Consider the following 21,175-nt stretch of genomic DNA (forward strand, 5'->3'; position numbering starts at 1 on the left):
ACTGCTGGCCAGCAAAGAGCCTGAACTACCAGCTGAGCCTGACTGACCGGGCTCGCTGAGGGGCAACGGCAAGCGGAACACTGGACTCAAAGTACATAACTCCAAGTGCTCGGAGGTTCTTGAATTCACTTTTCCCATTTTCCCGTACTGCGCACTGCAGTTTTCGTGGAGCTTTAGTAAAGGCCGGGCAAACTTGGTATTGCTAGAACGAAGTCTTCGGAGATCGGGAAGCGTTTCGCGACTTTTTCAGCTATAGGGGAAAGGTGTGCATGTGCCGTGGCATCGGGAAGATGGTGGATTCCACCTTTCGGAATCTGCCTTGGGGAAACTGTTCATTGGAAAGCTATTCGGAAACTATGCATACACAAATGCACACTCACCAACACACACGCTCGCACACTGTACCACATACCCGCACACTCGTCGAGAAATTTCAAGCTACCAAAACTGGTGGTAACAAGAAAGAATAAAGAACCTTCTTTCATCGCTTCTCACATAAATGAGTTTGAAAACAAACTACCCAAGAGCCAAAGTCGGATATGTGATAGTATGCGCCCAAACATACGTTTTGTAAGGTCAAACACAGAGGGAATGCTGCCGATAACGAAGGCACTGCAATAAAACGTGAGTTAATTTTTTTTAACGCGACCAATCTCTTACAGTGGTGCAAGCATGAACATGAATTCAGTAAAACATGTGACATGAACGCATATACATAAGAAAGTAACGTACTGAAACGAGAATATTGTTTACCTATATATCACATTTACTGCTGTCCTCGGCCAGCATAACGATCAGTGCAACACGCTAGATAAATGCGAGTCTCAAACAGGTGAAGAATCAGCTAGGCAGCTCGTTGTAACGGCCGCGTAGCGCACTGAATAACGTCTCCGTTGTTATTGCCCCGTGGCCCATTTGCGGCGGATGCACTATTACGGATGTGTTTGCTCACTGTATCACCAGTTGCACACCACTCTCGCACAAAACACGATTAGACCAAGCATGCCGTCAAGGCACGTAGCGTAAAACCTGTTAAAATCGATGAAACAAATAGGCGCCCATAAGCGCAACTTCAAACGCCACACCAACCGCCTTGAATTCGAATTTTCTTCCCGGCGTAGACCTCAAGCTGTGCAAGGACCTGGAGAGATGATGCCATTGCTCCTTCGGTGATGTTGAAGCGGTGCTGGAAGACGCGACGCTTGCGACTCACCGCGAGCTCACGCATATCTCTAGGCGCACTCACTGGAGCGGTGGTAGCTCGTTCTTTTGTGAACTTAGCGGCAACGTTTTCTCTTGTTGGAGAATTGATGACGGTTAAGCGTGTATGGTGCAATGTTGTGACGTCACGTTCGCTGTACTTTAGAGCCAGCGCATAATTACGCGAATAAATTAAACGAGACTACAAGAAAATTTGGATAAATTGTATTGTGTGTCTTGGAATGTAATTTTTTGCACCACGTGATGGTTATTCGATCGCATCATTTGTTGAATGTTGTTAATTGTTGTGTGATCACAGCACTTTATCGTGTCGCAATTGAACATCGGCTATATCTTCGCTGTAAGTGAAGCTTCGAAAGGGTGAATAAATTAGTCCTGTAGCCTGAAAGCTAGATGAATATGAAAGCAACTTAAAAAGTTAGTTATCACGAGTGCTTAACCAACATAGGGAGGTACTTTATTCATGTCCATATGGGCAGAAGTTCATGTCGGTTTATGTCACTCCTTCAATTACGTGTTTTGGAAGAGGGCTAACTTTATTGAACTGCAGTTTGAATCCATACCCCACCATCACTTGCCACAGTATCCTGTAATTTAAAATCGCTGCAACAGTGATTTGCTTGTGTGCTCTCAAGACCCGTTATTTTTCTGCTTTATCCACTGTTCAATTACTAAAGTCAGCATTCAACAAGAAATAGCGCACTTTGACACATTCATAAAAATAACTTCAGCTCCATTGTGTATAGGTCCCCTGACGAATGAGTCATTGCGCTTTTATAAGCACTCTAAAGGTTGCAATCCTCATCTCAGTACTTTACCTTTCGAAATAGAATACTGCCGTCATTTTTACGTCTATGTGAGAGGAAAGTGAAGAAAATACAATAAATTGCTGTAACAGCCATGTAGCTTATAAAAAATCGCAACATATCCACGGAGTGAATGATGATGAGTGGGGTGAAACGTCCGGACGGAAGCACAGACGGATGGAAGCACGAATGGACAGGCAGGCGGGCGGACCCATGGACGGAAGCACGGACGGACTGATGGACGCAGGGACGGACGGACGAAAGCACAGATGGCCAGACGGACAGACCGAAGCATGGGATCGTGCAAGGACGTGTGGATGAACGGAAGCATGGATGGACTCATGGACGGAAGCACGGGCGGACAGGCAGGTGGACGGATGGAATAATGGACGGAAGCATGGACAGGCAGACGGACGGATGGAAAAAAGCACGGAAGTACCGCCATCTAGTTCTATAACTTCTCTTTATCAACTACAAGTACCGCCATCTAGTGAACACTCCATGAACTAAACTAGAGGTGGCTACATACTATCATAGATTGGAGGATGTGCAGACTCTAGTAACGTTGGTACAGACCCACGTCCCAAGGAGCTTCGCTCCTAAAACAGTGGCGCATACTCGGGGGCGGGTATGTGCCACACGTGATGGCTACGTACTACATACATCGGATGATGTACAGGCCCACGCCCTAAGTAGCTTCGCCCGCAAAATACAAGTTACTTGCCATTGTGACATTTCGTAAACGTTACCACGATTACCACATAGGTGGCACCAGGGTATGTCCTTGAGGCCAATACGACAGACGAAGCCAGCAGAAGATGGCAGCAGCGCACGTGCCAGCCCTGCATGCGCAACGAGCAGCGACCGAGGTACCAGCATTCGTGAGGGAAGGCGAGGTTAGAAGCCAGTGGCTCGCTATATCGACACACTCCGCGTTAGCTCTCTTTCGTCCTCGTTCGCTATCTTTCGTGCTCGTTTGTTCTATCGGTCTTCTTACTTACCCCTTCTTTGCCGTTAATGCCTGGGCGTCGGTTGCCACGCTCCAAATGGGCGAACAAGTGCAGCAAGAAACGAGTGGGTTAGGATCGAGGAACGCATAGCGTGCTCATCTGCCTGTCAAACTTTCTAACGCAGTCACGTGCTGCGGATCGTTGCTTTCTCCCAATGCCAGAGCATGGTCCCGTGCTTCATAGACGCAGTATCGAGATTTAAAACCGCTGTCCATAATACCATCCCGTGCACGTTGCGCTAGGCGTCGGGGATGATGGCTCCACATGCAGGTTACTCTAAAAAAGGGGGAGAAAGACAATACAATAAAAAGCGCTTGAAAAGATAGAGCCAAACGTGACCTAACTGTCTCGTGAATTGATTAGGTTGTGCCAATAGCAAAGAAACGATCCCTTCTAGCAGCTCTTCTTTCGTCCCAACTCTGGGGAGGTGATCGAGGTAAGCGCGTGCCCCTAAAGTTCACGGTATTGTCATGTACTTTTTTCTAGTGCTGTCTTGGCCATCATAACTTGTTTTTTTAACTTTCATCCTAGCATGTCTCCTTCTTTGACCCCCTTTTTCACTTACCTGCGTACTGAATAAAGGTGATCGTTTTTTCCGATCAAATGTATTGCACAACCAGTCTTTCCGGTGTGGCTCCCCATATTTGACTGCATTTTCTCTTCTTTTATTTGCTCGAGCACTCGCCCACTGCTCTTTGCAGATGCGACATCATCAACGCCCCAAAGGCATGACAGTGAAGCAAAAATGAGTAAGTCATCCAAAGTCAGGACAATATTCTGACACACTGAGTTTGATCCTTCAGAACGCTCGTTTCTGGACTAGTACTAAAAAAATAAATGCAAAGAAACATTCCAATTTTCCTACACACCTGATTAGAGTTTCGAGCTCAGATTTGGGTGCACGTTAAAGAACCCCAGGTTGGTCTAAATTTCCGGAGCCCTCCACTACGGCGTCTCTCATAATCATATAGTGGTTTTGGGACGTTAAACTTCACATATCAATCAGAGTTTCGAGCTGTTAGGGAATGCTGCAATAGTTGACTGATGTCCGACCAATTAGTGACTGAGTGCGCGTGTGTGTGTGCGTGCGTAAACCCCGCTGAATTTCTAATCTGGTCGGCCCATTAAACTTTATTTTAGATCTTGTCGGTTGCCACACTGGGTTTTGCCTGTAGGAACCGTCCAAATTTTTCGGTGATCCAAATATATTTTTGCACGAACGTGCATTCCGTCGCCCTCTCGCATGTAGTAGTTTCCTTCTCGCGTGGGAAATGCACCGAGCACGAGCTTTTTTTCCCGGGTGAATGGAAAATACCGTAACAAGCAGCTGGCGCGTCTGCGTTTCTAATACGTGCGGATTGGTCGCAGCAGTTGACCTCCATCCCCACTCTCGCGTACCTTCCGCCCCGTACGCGCACGAACAGCAACAACAAAACGAGAAAAAAAAGATGTCATGCCCAGTTGTACGACTATAGCATTTCGAGCGATAGCAGCGACAGTGGAACGCGCAAACGTAGCCGTTTTGGGGCACGGACGGGCAGTTTCCACTGCAGAGCCCGAGCACGCCGCTACAGCGGTGGCGTCAGTCTTCTAACACACGTGCAAACGCGTGTTTTCTCCTGTCCTTCTATTCCGCAAACACAAACCGTTCCCACGTTAGAAGCAAGAACGCGGGAGAGAAAACAAAAACGTAGCAAAACGAAATCCTTCGCGACGCGAGACGACCTCCTTGCAACGCTTTGTGGCACTCGGAAGGCGCGCGTCTCTTAACGGGACGCTCGGTGTTTGTTAAACTACGGTCCTTGGCACTGGCTCGTGGGCTCGCGTCCAAGTGAGTATCGCAGCACTTCCGTCACCTTCTCAAAGGCCGCCAGCTGTGCGACCCAGTTGCATGCGACTCATCGTGCCAAGCGCAAGGCCGTTCCAGTACGGTCTGTCACTCTCGAGGGACTCATCGTGTTGTTCGGGCTTCGGAGAGATAAACGCGTACTCAATTGAAAGCAATTAAGCTTTGCCATTGAACGACGAGTCTCCGTTTCCCACACAACCGCAGCCGTAGATATCGCCGGAACGATGGGAGTTGTTATTAACGCGCCGGCGTAGCGAACAACCCACCGCATCGGACGCTGGCTGCGTCGTTCGTGTGATTTCGCCGTGTGCGTTATTTCAGCGCGTCTCGCTGTCGCAAAACGCCTACCGCGCGCAACGTGAAAAGGTACTACGCCACTCTCTACGAGTGTGCATATTTGTCAGTTCGCCCGCTTCTTGTCTGGCTCGGCCCCGGTTGCTCGAAACGGCGCACCTGCACGAAGCGAGAACATGGATAGACCCTTCAGCAAGATCGTCAACAACGTGATCGAAGGAAAGTCCGTGGACTTCTGGACGCTGTCGCGGTTCATCTGGGAACACCCGGAGTTGGCGCTCAAGGAGGAGACGGCGCACGACAAGCTGTGCGAGTTCCTGGAACTGCGGGAGTTCAAGGTTCACAGGCACTACCTCCTGAACACGGCGTTCAGGGCAGAGTTCGACGCGCCCGGCGGGACGGACGGTGAGTAGAGGAACTTTCACGGATGCGTAAGGAAAATTATTGCACAACATGTACTGGGATTGGAATTGTTGCGCATTCGATTGGACGAACGCAGGAGGGAAAATACAGAGTGAACGTAAAGATCGCGAGCTGTCAACTGAGTGCAAACTATCAAACTTGACTATCAAACTTGAGTTGATAGTTCGCGCTCTTTCCGTTTACTCTGTCTTTTCCCTGCTGCGCTCGTCCGATCGAATGCGTAATGATTCCCATCACAGATATGCACCCATTCACCAAGCAAGAAGTTCTTCTAAACTACTTGCATAACTTATCATTGATAATTGCTGGAATACTCGGGAAACAAACACAGCTAGGTTTTACAGGCATGACGAGCGTGAGTGAGTTAAATAAATTTATTGAATGCCGTCCTATTGAGGCCTGAGTCTGTAGGCCAAAGTCGGAAAAGAAGACCCTGTCTTACAGCGGTATCTTCACGTGCTCCCTGAATTGGTCGTACTCATTCATGCAATCTCTACTGATTGGCATGCTGTCCACCGCGTCTCAAGCTGTTCTTGGGATGCTGCATTTCCATCCTCTACATGTGAAGATTAAAAAAAAAGGGGGGGGGGGGGGGAAGGGGGTTCTAAGGTGGCCTTCCATACAAAAGAATGTGTGGGAAGTTTTCTGCGGAAATGGTTTGGCATGTCCAACAAGATGAATGTGCATAATTGGAGTTGTACATGATATTGTCGTTTTTATCGGTATATACGAGCATGTGTCCACGGAAAGCACTTATGGGTAACATTTACATTGTCTTGTTTTGCTACGTGTGCTTCGAGGGGGAGGGGGGCGGGGCAAAGTGGGACCGGGTATTGAGTGAGGTGCCCCGTGAACCCCTCTTACGCGACTTCTGCCACCCCTTTTCCTATCATGTTCATATCCTATAGTGTCTGGTTGTCAAAGGCTTGAGACATTCCGTGAAACGCACAGGAATTAAACAGGAGATTCCAGTGCCGGATTGTGCCGAACCGTGCGGTCGCATAAAAACGAAATGAAGACAAACGAAACTGTGCATACTAACGAGAGGAATAGTTCGCGCACGTCCTATAAGGAATTTGGCAGCGGCCCTCATCGGCAAGCCAGAAGAATTGAGTTCTGCTCTCACACACACAAAAACAAAAGTCATGCAATCGCAAATGTTATGCGCTTCTATAGCGTGGAACTTGCTAGCCGACTAATCAGACGCGTCTCACGAGAGGAATAAATCCGCAGAGTCTCGTCTTGTTATCGATGAATATATTTTTCTCTTGGTGAGTTTTACAAGCGCGGTATTCATATTGACTATCCCAAAGAAGAAAAAAAAAATCGCGTATGACGCGAAGTACTACACGGGTACGCGCTCATTGGCGTTAATTCTGTCTAACGACGTGAAACGCTGTATCAGACGCTTTACTTATGAAAGCCTTAGATATGTCTCCTGAAACACGAAACTCGACCATCAACACGAGTGATGCAAGAAATGTGGTCACTATACGTTATGACGACCCCGTACCACGCAATAGATCCCAAATTTTTTTTGTGACGTCACACGATGACTTCATCACACGACCCCATCGCTTGGTCAAATGTGGGCGAATCACGGAGGCAGTGCTAATGCAGGTGAGGTGCGTAGGGCTAGAAATTGCTCCGATCTTGGAGGCACTGCCAAACGACACTATGGAAAGACTATCGTCTTTAACTATAATAACGGGGGTCGTATACGTCCCAACACCGCGATAAGATTGTGGGAGACGCCGTCTTGGAGGGTTTCACAAATTTGGACAATCTGGTGTTCCGTAGCGTGCACCAACATCGCTCAGTGCATGGGCCTCTGCCATTTCACTTCCATCGCAATGCGACCGCCAAGCCCGGAATCGAACCCGCAACCTTCGGATGATCAGCAGAGCACCGTAATAGCTACACCACCACAGCGGACTACAAATCCATGAGGGACCCTGTGAGTATTACACCGGATACAGGCGTCCTTCTCGGTAGACACCGTACACATCTCCACAGGCCTCGCATAGATACACGCCCCGCCGCGGTGGTCTAGTGGCTAAGGTACTCGGCTGCTGACCCGCAGGTCGCGGGTTCAAATCCCGGCTGCGGCGGCTGCATTTCCGATGGAGGCGGAAATGTTGTAGGCCCGTGTGCTCAGATTTGGGTGCACGTTAAAGAACCCCAGGTGGTCTAAATTTCCGGAGCCCTCCACTACGGCGTCTCTCATAATCATATAGTGGTTTTGGGACGTTAAACCCCACATATCAATCAATCAATCAATCGCATAGATACACAAGTGAACATATTACGATATCGTTGGAGCGCATGACCGATAAAAGCCTTATCACTGGTGTGATACGTCGTACAGCCGGCACGCGCCGAGGCGAAAGCGTACGCCGTAGATGTAACCGCTGAGTGATAAGAGAGTGAATGAGCACTAAACTGAACGTCGTGTCCTTGGCTCCATGGCGCGCCTACGAGCGTGATACGAACGAAAGCAAAACTTTTGCGAACGACTTTTTTTTTTGTTACTTCGATAACGTGCAGCTGCCCGTAGAGCCGTCAAGATTTTCTGGTACTGATTGCTTCGCAACCACTGCCTATGAGGTTGCGAAACATTTGGTAAAGGTTTCCGAAAATTTTCATAAACGTTTTTACTCTTCTTGAAATAGCTATTGCACCCGTCGAGGTGGTTTAGTGGTAAGACAGATGATTGAGCTTGTGTGTCATTGGGAATCAACATATTTGCCGAGCCCAAGACTACGAATAGTTACGACGTAACTACAGAAGAAGAGACAAGGAAGCGCTCTTTCTGTCCTTGTCTCTTCTTCTGTAGTTACGTCGAAACTACTCGTAGTCTTGCGCTGTGCAAATATAATGGTTTAGTGGCTATGATATTCGACTGCTGACTCCGCAGGTCGCGGGATCGAGTCCGCGCTGCGGGCTGCTGCAATTTTTTATGGAGGTGAAAATGTTTGAGACTCTTGTTTCTGGGTTTAGGTGCACGTTAAAGAACCCCAGGTGGTCGAAATTTTCGCTGCCCTCCACAGCGGCGTCTCTCATAATACCTCGTGGTTTTGGGACGCTAAACCCCAACAGCAACAATAACAGCAACAAGATAGGCATTGCCTGTTTTGTTACGAAATACTTACGAAATCATATGATATTGAACCATTTCCAGTGTTCAGAGGAGCCCAATTGTCACTGCATCTTAGCTGCGTTGGAGCAGTGATTACGCTGCTGCGCTGCTGACCCAATATAATGACGCGGCTGAAGCATTAACCACGGTAGTGGTGTTTTAGCAACTTTTAGAATAGCGTATGCTAAGTTTGCGGGCCTAGCATTTGCGTACGAGTGCCACTTTAGTTCTCAAATAGCGTCTGTTCCCGCAAACTCTGACGAACGCTCATGGCAAGATGGCTCACCGCGAAGGGGCTTTGCGGGTTGTTGCGGGCCGCACGCTATTTCTGATTTCTCGCGGGCCCACCGCAAACGCGAACGGTGGTTTGCGTTACGAGGCATGCACAGGGGCAGCGACCACACCGCAAAGGCTTGCGGTACGCTATTCTAAAACTCCTTTTTGATGGAAGCAATATGTGAAAGGCCCATGCACTTCGCGATGTGAGTAAATATTAACACAAAAGAATTATTATTTCATATATATATATATATATATATATATATATATATATATATTCCTGTTCACGGCTGGTTATTTTTTCACCCACTTTTCTTTCTTCTTATTGACATTCCATTTGTTCTAATAACTTCCCCTATACATTCCTTGGCATTACTGTCTGTTAATCTCATTAGTATTGTGTCAAAACACGGAAAAACGAGCCCTTAGGTATACACTTCTCTCCCACATATATATATATATATATATATATATATATATATATATATATATATATATATATATATATATATATATATATATATATATATATATGAAGGCCAGACTCTAGGCCGAAACGTCGAAATAAACCACGTTGTGACCGCTCACGGAGGATCTACTGGACTATATGCAACGCTACGGCCACTCAACCACCATGCCTGCCTATATATATATATATATATATATATATATATATATTCACACGTTCCGTGATATGTCTCCAGTATGTTCAAATAAAAATCACACAAACAATAGAGCAAACGTCGACATTTTATCACATCGGAAGCACGTGCACTTGGAAAAATTCATGGCTCAACGCTAGGGGGACGTGCATTTTACTTTAGGTGGACGCTATAAAGGAGCACAAAACGGTGCGAGGTTCCGGAGCCCTCCACTACGGCGTCTCTCATAACAATTTCGTGGTTTGGGGACTTAAAGCCCCCCAAAAAAACGGTGTTCGTGTAGAACGTTCACTTAAGGTCGGCACATTTCACGCTGAGCGCACAACTTGTGCGACGACTGTCACAGGTGTTGTAAATGTAACAAGAAAAATAGACTAGAGCGCATTGCTTGTGTCACACAGCGAGGCCGGCGTTTTTGTATCCGCTGTGATGAGCGATGCACGACAGCTGGAACAACCGTCTGCTAGTTTGCAGCCAACGTGTGGTAACTGCGGCCACATTTGTTGCATTTCGTAGCCCTTCTACATCTACAGCTGCCCTGGAGACCTCTATACCAGGCCACGCCACTTCCCGTTCCGCCTGTAGTTTTCAACAAGAATTTTCAATGAGAAACGAAGGCTTGAATTTCTTCAGTTACCTTGGTAATTACGGCACAGAGTGCGACATTGTGTAACAGTTCTGCGCACAGTCAAATTTGTCACCTGGTCGGCTTTGATTGATCCGGAGGATGCTTAAGGCCTCGCCGATTAACCTAAAGGGAACCTAAAGGCAAATAGCAATTTATGTCAGAGTGAAAGCTGTATGCATAACGTCTAAAACGTCAGTATTATAAACAGCAGTGCCATACCCACCGATAAATCGAGACAAATGTATCACACGTCGTGCGCCAATAGTTGGAGCTTTTGGAATTGGTCCTTATGACGTGAGAGCGTCCTACTACGGTTATTTACTAGAAATCAAACTAGCTGCAAAAGCATGACATATTCGTGAAGTTGATGGTGATGAGTGGGCGAAGTAGTGTAATCGTTTGGTGTCACTGTAAATTACCCGTGAGATGGGCCACTCACTCATGTAAATGAGTACCAAAGTGGTGTACAGTTATATGCAATGTTTATTGGTCATAAATTATATGTTGTGCAAATTGCGAATTTCGCTTTGCCTTCATTAATACTGCTGTGTTGTGTCAAATCTTGCCTGAAGTTGGCAAATACGAAGTCTGTAAACGTTGACGTGGTGGTGTTGGTAGTTTCCAGTCATGCGAAATGCACCGTAGAACATGTAGAGACGTCATTTGGTGCACAAGCCAGTCGTCTTGTCTTGTCTTGTCACCTAGAAGATCTTGGCTCATACCCACAAGGGGGATTGGCCACACCGTACCTTATAATGGAAATTATTTATACAACGCTTGCTAAAAAGAAAAGAAAAAAATAGATAAGAACAATAAGAATGTTCCTTTGAAAAAACAAAGCCAGTCGTTGTCTGTGATATTCATCGTCATCGTCTTGGCGTATAGTAGGTATACCTGGTATGTACTGTGCCGTGATGGCAGAATGGGAATGTGTGGTCTGCAACGCGCTTGTTGTTCATCGCCATCAACGCCATCGTCATGACGAACAGTGGGTATCATCCATGGGCTGTGCCGACATGGCTCGGCCATAAGCCTCGATGACGGTTCGACGATGGCGGACATGGCTCGACCCGAAAGAGCTTCACCCCTAATATTTTGTGTGCATGTATGGTTATGTCTGTTCCGTAATACCGGTGCTTGTCATCAATTGTGACATACCCGAGCCAGCGCATCCCCTTTGCTGGCCACGCCCACGGCGATAACTGAGGTAAAGAGCCTCACCCCCGTATTCTAGAACGTCCCTTCACTCAACGCTCCACCTTCACTCGAGAAAGCCGATGGGAGCGCCGTCTGTAGTCACGACAAGTCACTGCACATCAGCGATAATCTGCTGCGATTCTTGAGTAGCGCAGCGCCATTTTCTGCCGAGGAACGGCGCAGTGCTCAACTCTGTCAAGTGAAGGGTGAAACTCGAGTCGAGGAGCGTTTGTGAATACGAGGGTGAGAATCGTTTATAGTTGCTCTGAGCGCGGATGCAAGAGTCGGAGATAATCTGATTTTATCGAAGCGATTAGCTTTTTTGTGTGAAAGCGTGTTGGTTCAGTTCGTTCTTCGATGCTCTCCTTCTGTCATCATGCGTGCCCGTTCGACGCAGGTCCCACGATAGCGTTCCTCTGCGAGTACGACGCCCTGCCCGAGGTTGGCCACGCGTGTGGCCACAACCTGATCGCCGAGCTGGCTGTAGCAGCCGCCATCGCCGTCAGGGACGCCATGAAGTTCTCGCACGCGCTACGCGGAAAGGTCAGTGCTAACGGTAGATCCTCTCTCTGGCCTGGACTACCAAGTGCCATTGCCCGCCACGGTCTCCCCCCCCCCGAAACTTTTCTCAATGGCATACAGAGCGCAAAATAACCATTTGCCCACCTGGCCCATACCTCAGATGTAAGAGGTCTCCCCCCCCCCCCCCCCAAAAAAAAAAGTTATGCCTACGCTCCTGCTACCAGTCCTGATGTTCTTGAGTCCAGTATCGCATGTAGCTAAGGTGGCCAACATTTTTGCTGCCTAAATGAAGGGCCTCCATTGTGACGGTGTTCACATAAATCCACGATGTGTTTCCACAGTAGTAAAGTATAACTTCGCGATTGTTCCCATTTCTCCCGTGCAGGTCGTCGTGCTGGGAACCCCGGGCGAAGAGAACTGCGGCGGAAAGCAGATGCTCATCGACAAGGGCGCCTTCGAGGACATCGACATCGCGCTCATGTCTCATCCCTTCCCGTATGAGGCCCTCCGGACGGGCTTCACTGCAAGGCAGCAGGTACCGCTACGTATCGAATCGAGCTTGATCCGTACATCTGGTGCGCTTTTGTGCCCAGATGTACCAATAGAGCTTGAATAGATTTGCGAACGAAGATGTACGAAGAGTGAAGCGCGCGTAGCACTCATAAAGATGCCACGCGAGCTTCACATAGGCCCTTGATGCACGTCTAATGGCAGGAACAGGCTAATACAGCTGATGACCTTTGCTGATACCGGGAGCAGTGCCAGATTTTTTTTTCTTTTATACAAAAGAGAGAGACAGAAGGTGGGGTGATGGTGGGGAACTTGTATGTGGTATTTTGACTGTGCGTGCTTTTGAAGGGTGGGGGGCAAGCGGAAATTTTGGAGGTGGGGGGATGCTGCCGTCCTTTCAACCCCCGGAAAGCACCGTCTCTGAATATGTCAAGACAAAATGTCACAGATGCATTGTGACTATAATGCACAAGAAGCGTCAATGGGATAAATAGGTGTGCAGTTCTTGTGGGGCTACTTTATGTGACGCCACTAGCAAATTAGTTGAGCATAAGGGACAGATGAGAGAGAGACGGACATGGAACGAAAACCACTACTGGGTGTTCCATTCGGCCAGCACAATTTCATTCATACACTCTACAATAGACAACAAGACATGCATGGAACCACAACTGTAAATGAAAACGAAAAAAAAACACCGATATATGTCATGGATTTCTTCGTGAAATACGGGGGAAATGGTATTGCTGCCACATGTCCGACCTATATAGTATGTGCGAAATGTTTGCTTTGTTGGAACTGTCATATGACATTAAATGAGTCTTCTTTTTCTGTTTTTATTTGGGGCAACAGCTCTCGCATGTCTACCAATGTCTTGTGAATTACTTAGGTCGCATCTTCCCAGATTATTAAAACATTGGGTAGTGGCACTCATGCCATCTCCTAAGCTTGTGTCTGACCTAATTCGTACCCATAGTCTGGCTGCTAGAATGGATCCGTGGTTATAATACATAGAAGACAGTAGTCAGAGGCATACAGTCATTGAAATTAGGCCACATTTAATGCAAGTAGCCAGGCTTTTAGGTGTCAAGAATTGCCAAAGAAGTGACACTATGCTTGAGTCAATATCTTAAATTGCGTAATGCACAAAGTACATAAAAGGAAAAAAGAAAGAAACAACGTAGAGTGAAGTAAAAAAAACGGCCCCGTATCTGCATGTTACACTGTAAATGTCGTCGAAAGACGATAGTCTTGCGTCTGGAGAGAGTGAACAAAACGTTTACTTGATGTTCTGCGCAAGAAAATCGGTGAATGGTATTCTGGAGGCGCTGCGTTAGAGTGCCTGGAGCGTGCAGCGGAGGCGAACGAGTGCATCAAGGCACGTCACATGTGAGACATGAGCGCTATCTGGCAGTTATCTCGGAAAACGAAGCGCGCGGCGTGCGCGCCGGTCTCGGAGGTGATAAGGTGTATAACTCAAGGCGACGGGTAGGCGCCACCACGCAAAGCGTTGGGAACGCTTGCCTTTTCATGCAAGCGTTGCATGGTCAGTGCAGCGTGATAAACTCTACGGTCCTTTGAATTATTTATGTACGCCTTTTCTAGTGAAAGACACACACACAGAATATTTACGTGCTGTTATGTTGCCTCAGATATGCGCAGTAATTTCTTTTTTATTCACAGTCGCACAAGTATGAACGCTGAATCTTGAGCAACATTGGTGGGTGCTGCGCATGGGGTCAGCCGTTTGGCGGTATCAACTGGTGCCCTTTTGAGTACCGGTAAGGGCGAACAGACAGACAGACGCCAAACTTTTTTCGTCAAAGGTCCCCAAGAAAAACTATCGTGTTTAAAAAAACCCTCCGCGTTGTTATGGCACCGTGCGCTACCCATTCGCTCTGACATAATCAGCCAGCAAAGACGTAGGACGTCTTATTGCGAAATTTCAACTGCGCTGACTAAAACTATTCCACCTGTGTTCAACAGTTCAATAAGATGGTGCCTTATATGTCTAAATATGAAGTATTTGCAAATGGTGTCGTCCTATTTATGCGGCCTTTCACATACTTGACGCGATAGGTGACGGTCCGTTTCCGGGGCAGGTCGGCCCACGCCGCTGAGTCCGCCTACAAGGGCCTCAACGCTTTGGACGCTGCGGTGGCCTCCTACATGAACATCTCTTTGCTACGTCAGCAGATCAAGCCCACCAGCCGGGTTCATGGTGAGTGACGTTCTTCGTACAAGCCTGCCTCCGGACTGAGATAGAAATTATAAGAACAGCATGGTATGGGCTACGGCCATACCATGCTGAATTCGCCGGTTCTCGTCCTTCGATGGGTTCGCGCTTTCACCGTTGGCGCCACCGTTACGTTCTGTCCGAATTGATAGGCTCACCCCACGCTTCACATACTCTACGTGCAAGTAAAAGCCAGCGGACGCAGGCGACGAACGCGTCTGAAGCGAGGATGAAACGAGCCGGCCATCTCAGTCACAAGGAGGGCGCATGCGATAACGTATCAGTCCGCGTCCGAGGCCTGCTATCTTTTACTCATCAAGAATTTCTCCACCTTTCGCTACATAGTTTCCTAATATACACTAGAGGGAACTCTGGAACTTAGTGTCTATAAGAGCTGCAACGCACGGCGCCTCAGCGAGCATGAGAATGATGAGTAGTACACAGATTTGTCTAATCTTCGTACTTCCGGCCTGCTTCTGACTCCGTGTGTGTTCGTGTGGCTTGCAGCTGTTTTCTCACGAAACAAAAAATTAGCAAACGTTCAGCGTTTGTGCTTTACCACCTTATTTTTTTTAGGCTTACCATTTCGAATCGGGTCACGAATTTCAAAAGGGTTCGTTCTTTCCTTCGAAACGAAACCGAAACACAGCCATAACCGAAGCCGCAAGTGCGATTCGCCGCCCGCAAGTACGAGAACTAGGCAAATCTTTGTACTACCCATCATTCCCATGGTCGCTGAGCAATCGCAGCGCCGGAGTCCCCTCTATTAATTTTACTAAACTGTACGTTTCGCAAGGAACATTAAAATACGCCATAGGAAAAGGAGGTGGAGGGTTCTGCGTCGCTGGAAGGGCGCGGTCACCCGCGTTATGTATGCAGACATCGGGAAGCGGCTCGTGTACACTTCTAGCCTTTCTACGTGTTATTCTCTCACCACTTCGCGTTAAGAGTACAATCTACGAGAAAACTTTCTCCCTCCGTGTAGCGGCCGTATTCCCTTACCACAGGTGGTAAAGTTAAGTGAGATGGAATCCAAAAAAAAGTTAGCTCCTAACGTTACTTCGTATAACATTACGACTTATTGATATCGAATTGATTATTTCACCCGACACAGCCAGTTACAACGGCTGGATACATGAAAACAGATTCCACAAGACACTACTTCACTTCATACACAACACCGACCTAACAGCACATCTTTAACAAAAATATCATGCCTTAAAGGCAAGTATTTGTTGCAATGAAAAAAAAAAGAAATCTAGATTCTTCTCGATTTCACTTCTTCTCTAAAGTACGAAGTGTAGAGGACGGAAGTGGCACGCATGAAGACAGCACTAACCAGCAGTCGCATGCCGTGGCGGTCGGTTAGTTTTTTTGTCCCGCCCATCTCGTGTGTGCGTCGTTTTTAGGACTTGCGCCAATACTCACAAAGCAAAGGGTGATGGTGCAACGTGTTGCTGCGCAGGCGTGATTCTCCGGGCGGGAACCTATCCCAACGTGATTCCGGAAGCGAGCGAACTGAGCTACCACATCCGCGCCGTGACCCTGGCTGATCTCGAGGAGCTTGTGGGCCGCGTCGAAGGCTGCTTCCGGGCGGCCGCCCTGGCCACGGGCTGCAGCCTCAACTTCGAGTGGGGCATCCGCTACAAGAACCTCGTGCACAACGTCGCCCTCACCGAGGTGTACCGGAAGCACGGACTAGCGCTGGGTAATCCCACTTCCACGAAAACTCGCACAGTCCCAGAATGCATTCTCTTAAGCGAGTTCGTTCGTTCGTTCGTTCGTTCGTTTGTTTGTTTGTTTGTTTGTTTGTTTGTTCGTTCGTTTCGTTCTTTCTTTGTTTTGTGAAGAAGATGTGCCTGCAGCGAGCAGCATCGCCAACGCCAGGCTCTCTCGGCTCGTGCTTAGGTTCGCTGCTGTGCCGGTCTTTGCTGGACGGTTCATCACGCTGTCTTGCCGTTGTCGCTAACGACTAATAAACCTCTTCACATTTGGTGGAGGGTGCTGTTTATCCCCGTCGCTTCACCCTGGAGCTGCGAAGTCGCACGCTATCGCCCGTCATGACTGACAACGCCAACCCATCGGCGTCGTCGCCCCAGTTCAACTGTCCCGGCCATCCTAGGCTACGGGACCCTAAGGTCTTCAGCGATGCGGATGGGACCGACGTGGAAGACTGGCTCGAGCCCTACGAGCCGAGAGAGCCTGGCGTTGGGGATGCTGCTCGCTGCAGCCACATCTTCTTCACAGTTTGTTTGTTTGTAGCCTGGATATACTGTGACAAAAACTCGAAGGCGAAGACCATCTTCGATTACTTCCCAGTTCATGAATTGATCCATCTCCACCCCCGTCCGAAAGCTATTTCCACCTAACGCGGTTGTGCGCTGCTATACCAGGGTGGCAGGAATTGCAAGCTTGCTGAGCCTCACGGAGTTCCCCACCGGCTTCGTGATCGGCCTATCATTGGCTAAGCGATGGTGTCACGTGATGTCGTCATCACGTGACGCCATCGTGACGGCCTAGTGAAGATGGTGTGATATGGAGACGTTGTCACGAGAGGATGATTTTTTTTGCGTAACTTATGCTGATGCGTAGGCCACCGATGGTCAATTTTCGCTTCCGATTAGGCGTATGACGGTCTCGCCTCAATTAAGATACAGAAGTTCATTAAAGATGGATGTTTTACGGGAAGAAAAATTATTAAACATGACTTGTCGATGTAATCAAACGTTTCGCGAGGTGGTCTTTGTTTTATGAATGCAGCGCAAGTGTCTCGAAAACGTTGTCTGGAAAAAGTCAGCACCATTTGTCGAAATAAACGTTGGCTCCACTGACGTACGCCTTTAGTTAAAAGATTTTCGTGTGTGTAATCCGGCTCATTAGGCGTTCTAGGAAAGTATGCAAGCCGGACTGAGAGAATCGGTTTCATATGCGAGAGCGTGCGCTGCCCAAGTTTAGAAGATAAGAGCCATGACAGTACGTAAGGTGTCGACCTGCTAAGCTCGACAACGTGAGTTCGATTCCCAAAAACGGCGGCCGCCTTACGACGGGATAGAAGCGCGAACACCACCGATGTGCTTGGATTCAGGTACAAGTTGAAGAAGTCTTTGTTGCCTAAATCAATTCTTGGCTCCCAAATAAGGTGTGCCTCATGATCTTATCATGGTTTTGATATTAAAACACTATCGGTTAGAAATAAGCTCACAAGACTAGAGCCGATTAAACAATCTGGTTCATGACGCGATGACGTGATTTGTGTGTCGTACTTGTCAGATCAGATGGACCGCGAATTGCCGGGTTGAAGTTGCCGCAACAAAGAGTACACAGTTTGAAACTGCTCCGACCCGGACAAAAGAGAGGCAGAGAAACGAAGAGGAAAGGCAGGAAGGCCAACCAGGCCAGCCAGGCTTTGCTTCGGTAGAGAGAAAACAATCGGACATGACAAAATAAGGCGCGCAAAATTCTGTTCACTACGGCTGTTACTTCAACGCGTTTTGTTTTACTTAAACGAGTTACGTGAAATAGGCAAGCGCTCGTTCTTAATTTCTCTTCTAACTTGGTGTTCGACACATTAAAACCGAATCCAACAAATAATTGCATCAAGGAAGACTTGGGGGCATCGATTGTTTCCTTAAACTGCAGCGTAGCAATTGGGGTGTAAATTGAGAAGTTTTACGCTAAACGAGAAATCTCCTTTCTCGTCGGTGGCATCCGAACCCGCAACATGCGTATGACGTGTTCATGAGTACCCATTAAAGTAGACAAAAAGCTCCTTGCGTCATGACTAAATTGGCAGAGAATTGGACGTGTAAGTCAAGTGTTTTTGTTGTTTTTGTGGTTGTTGTTCCAAAGACTCACTGTGTTTTCATCCGTTTTAATCAACTTCGTTTTTCATCATAATTAATAAACTAAAGAGAACAATTATTGTGTTCAAGGAGTTTTCTGGCCCAATGGTTTTTTTTTAATTCACTTGATTGCGTTTAACATAGCACCGAGTATACCTTGGGAAAGTTAAATGGTCACTTATTCTTAACGCCATTGGAAGGTGAAAGAGATTCTTCGTCCATAAGTTCTGCTCGTCTAACTCGGCTTCAGCTGCCTCATCAAAGGAACCGAAAACTTTGCGCACATCGTCATCATCATCATCATCATCATCATCATCATCATCATCATCAGACTGACTACGCTACTGCTGGCCAAAAGCCTGTCTCATTTTCCGCCAATCAACATGTGCTTACTGCTTCGACGTTGTATCTGCAAGTTTCATCTGCCCACCTAACTTTCTGTCCACTCCTCACGCCTTTACTTTCCTTCGGAATTCAGTCACCCACCCCAAATGACCTATCCTGCCTTAATGTTATCCTGTCTAAGCGTGATGGGCCCGGCCCACGCCCATTGCTTCTTCTTGATTTCAACTACTGATTGACTTTTGCACGGTAATGGTCTTGCGATGCCTCCGTGATCAGAGGCCCGTATTTGACCAAGCAACGATGTAATGTGATTGCGTCCTCTTGTCACATCACGTGATGTGCCGCTATCATGGTCATAAGACTTTGCAACCTAGCTGTGACGTCATGATGTCGTCATTGTGGGGCGCAGCACGTCCCAACTTTATCACTCGTGTTTGACGCCCCGATGCCGACGGTTACATTTTGTGGTATGCGAGACATCTAATAATGCCTGCTTAAATAAATCTGTCGTTTTCTTACTAACTAGGCGTGGAGTATCTGGACGCCGACATGAAAGAAGTGGTGCCCACTGGCGCGGCGACGGACGCTGGAAACGTTTCGCACTGCATACCGACTCTGCACACTGTGTACCTGGTCGGCAACGGTGCTCGGAACCACACCCGTGGATTCGCCGAGATGGCGGGCACCATCGACGCCCAGGCGCCCACACGGCGAACGGCCAAGGTGTTGGCGCACACCGCTATCGAGTTGTTCTGCGACCCCAACCTGGTGCAGAAGATCAAGGACGAGTACGCCGACTGGCGCAGTAGCACAACCATGTCCCCGGCAACACCACAGTCGAAGAAATGAACTGTTCCATGTAGGGTTGTTTGATTGAACTGCTCTAGGCAGTCCGGGAACTACCCGGGACCGGGAAATTTCCCGGCAACCCCGGAAAACTGAGCAAGAACCCAGTACAGAGCGGATAACACAGTTAGGAGTCGATAGCGAGGCTGCAGAGGAACGTGTACTGAGGTGTCCCGGAAAGTTTTGTGCCAGCCTGGGAGCCGTGCTCAACTCTCATTCGCTGAGAACACTGCAGCTTGGACTTTCTGAGATCACCGTGAACGAAACCTGAAAGGACGCTCAGTACGGCTCCTCACCCATTCAGTCAGTGTTGAAGAGAGGCTTCGCAGTTCATTTCAAGCACATGGAAGTGAAGGGCAACTCTACAAGTTTCTTTTCGTCTTGCAAGATTCCTTGTGGGTCGCTTTTAGTTGTTCCTGTTGCTGTTTTTTTTTGTTTTGTTTTTTTGTGGTAAAGCGGTAGCACATAGACGGGCATGTGTTACGCACTTTTGACTGACAACGCTATGCCATGTGATACATCGTCTTGAAGGGTGTTTCGAATGCCATTCTCACTTGAAATTACTGGTCGGCAAAAGTTTGCTCTTTTTATTGGTTCTGTTTTACTCTGTTTTACCTTTTAGTTAATACTAAATGTGTAAACTTCATAACTCACGTCTTTCATCGACGTTTACTAATACTGTACACTGCAGGCTATAGCTAAAGAAAGTGTTTCCAACGTTCTAACTTGGACGAGAAATTTGCCGAATCTTAAGTTGTGTAACGTTGCACACAGCGTCTATGAATCGATCGTTTTGTCCATGGCCTATTAATTATTTCGATAGGGACCACTAGAGATAATGCTCTAAAACCACACTATTTTTCCTTGACGCAGTAGTTCCACGTAATAGAGTGGACGCGCTTAAGTGTTACGTTTGACTGAAAGACCGCAGTTCCGAAACTAAAATGGAGAGAAACGTGTGGTTTGTTCGTCGAATTGCCATATCGAGGCTTGCAAGAGGGTGCACTGCACGCAACGCATAGCTTTCCACTGTCTTTCAATGCAATTCCCTGTGCCAAAGTATAGGTAATATGTAAAAAAAATTTCTCTCGCACCGAGTTACAGTGATGCATCTGTTCATGTTTTCCAATAAAAGATATGCGCGTCACGCCTGGAGTCCACTTGTGTGCTACATGCCGTGCGTTTTGAGCCTGATCTCGTTTGTAGAAAATGTATTAGCGAATTACGAATCCTCTACGGTATTACATTATAGTCTTTCCGGGATATTCCAAGTGGTAAACAAGTGAATTGATTTTAGAAAATGGCTATTCATTTTGTCAAATCGAAAGAACAGCTGTGAATGGCTATCCTGTAGTTGACTACTTAC

The 21,175-nt window shown here is 47.6% G+C and overlaps 1 protein-coding gene across 1 annotated transcript; it reads left to right on the top strand.

The window, feature by feature from the left end:
* The first annotated feature begins 4,303 nt into the window (after positions 1-4,303).
* LOC119166741 (xaa-Arg dipeptidase-like) lies at positions 4,304-20,956 on the top strand. The gene is made up of 6 exons (XM_037418067.2): positions 4,304-5,585; positions 11,906-12,051; positions 12,416-12,565; positions 14,620-14,761; positions 16,242-16,484; positions 19,490-20,956. Exons 1-6 carry the CDS (start codon positions 5,357-5,359, stop codon positions 19,810-19,812), a joined length of 1,233 nt encoding a protein of 410 aa, XP_037273964.2. The 5' UTR covers positions 4,304-5,356; the 3' UTR covers positions 19,813-20,956.
* The last annotated feature ends 219 nt before the right edge of the window (positions 20,957-21,175 follow it).

This window comes from Rhipicephalus microplus, chromosome 6, assembly GCF_043290135.1.
Source record: "Rhipicephalus microplus isolate Deutch F79 chromosome 6, USDA_Rmic, whole genome shotgun sequence".
Lineage (NCBI taxonomy): Eukaryota > Metazoa > Arthropoda > Arachnida > Ixodida > Ixodidae > Rhipicephalus > Rhipicephalus microplus.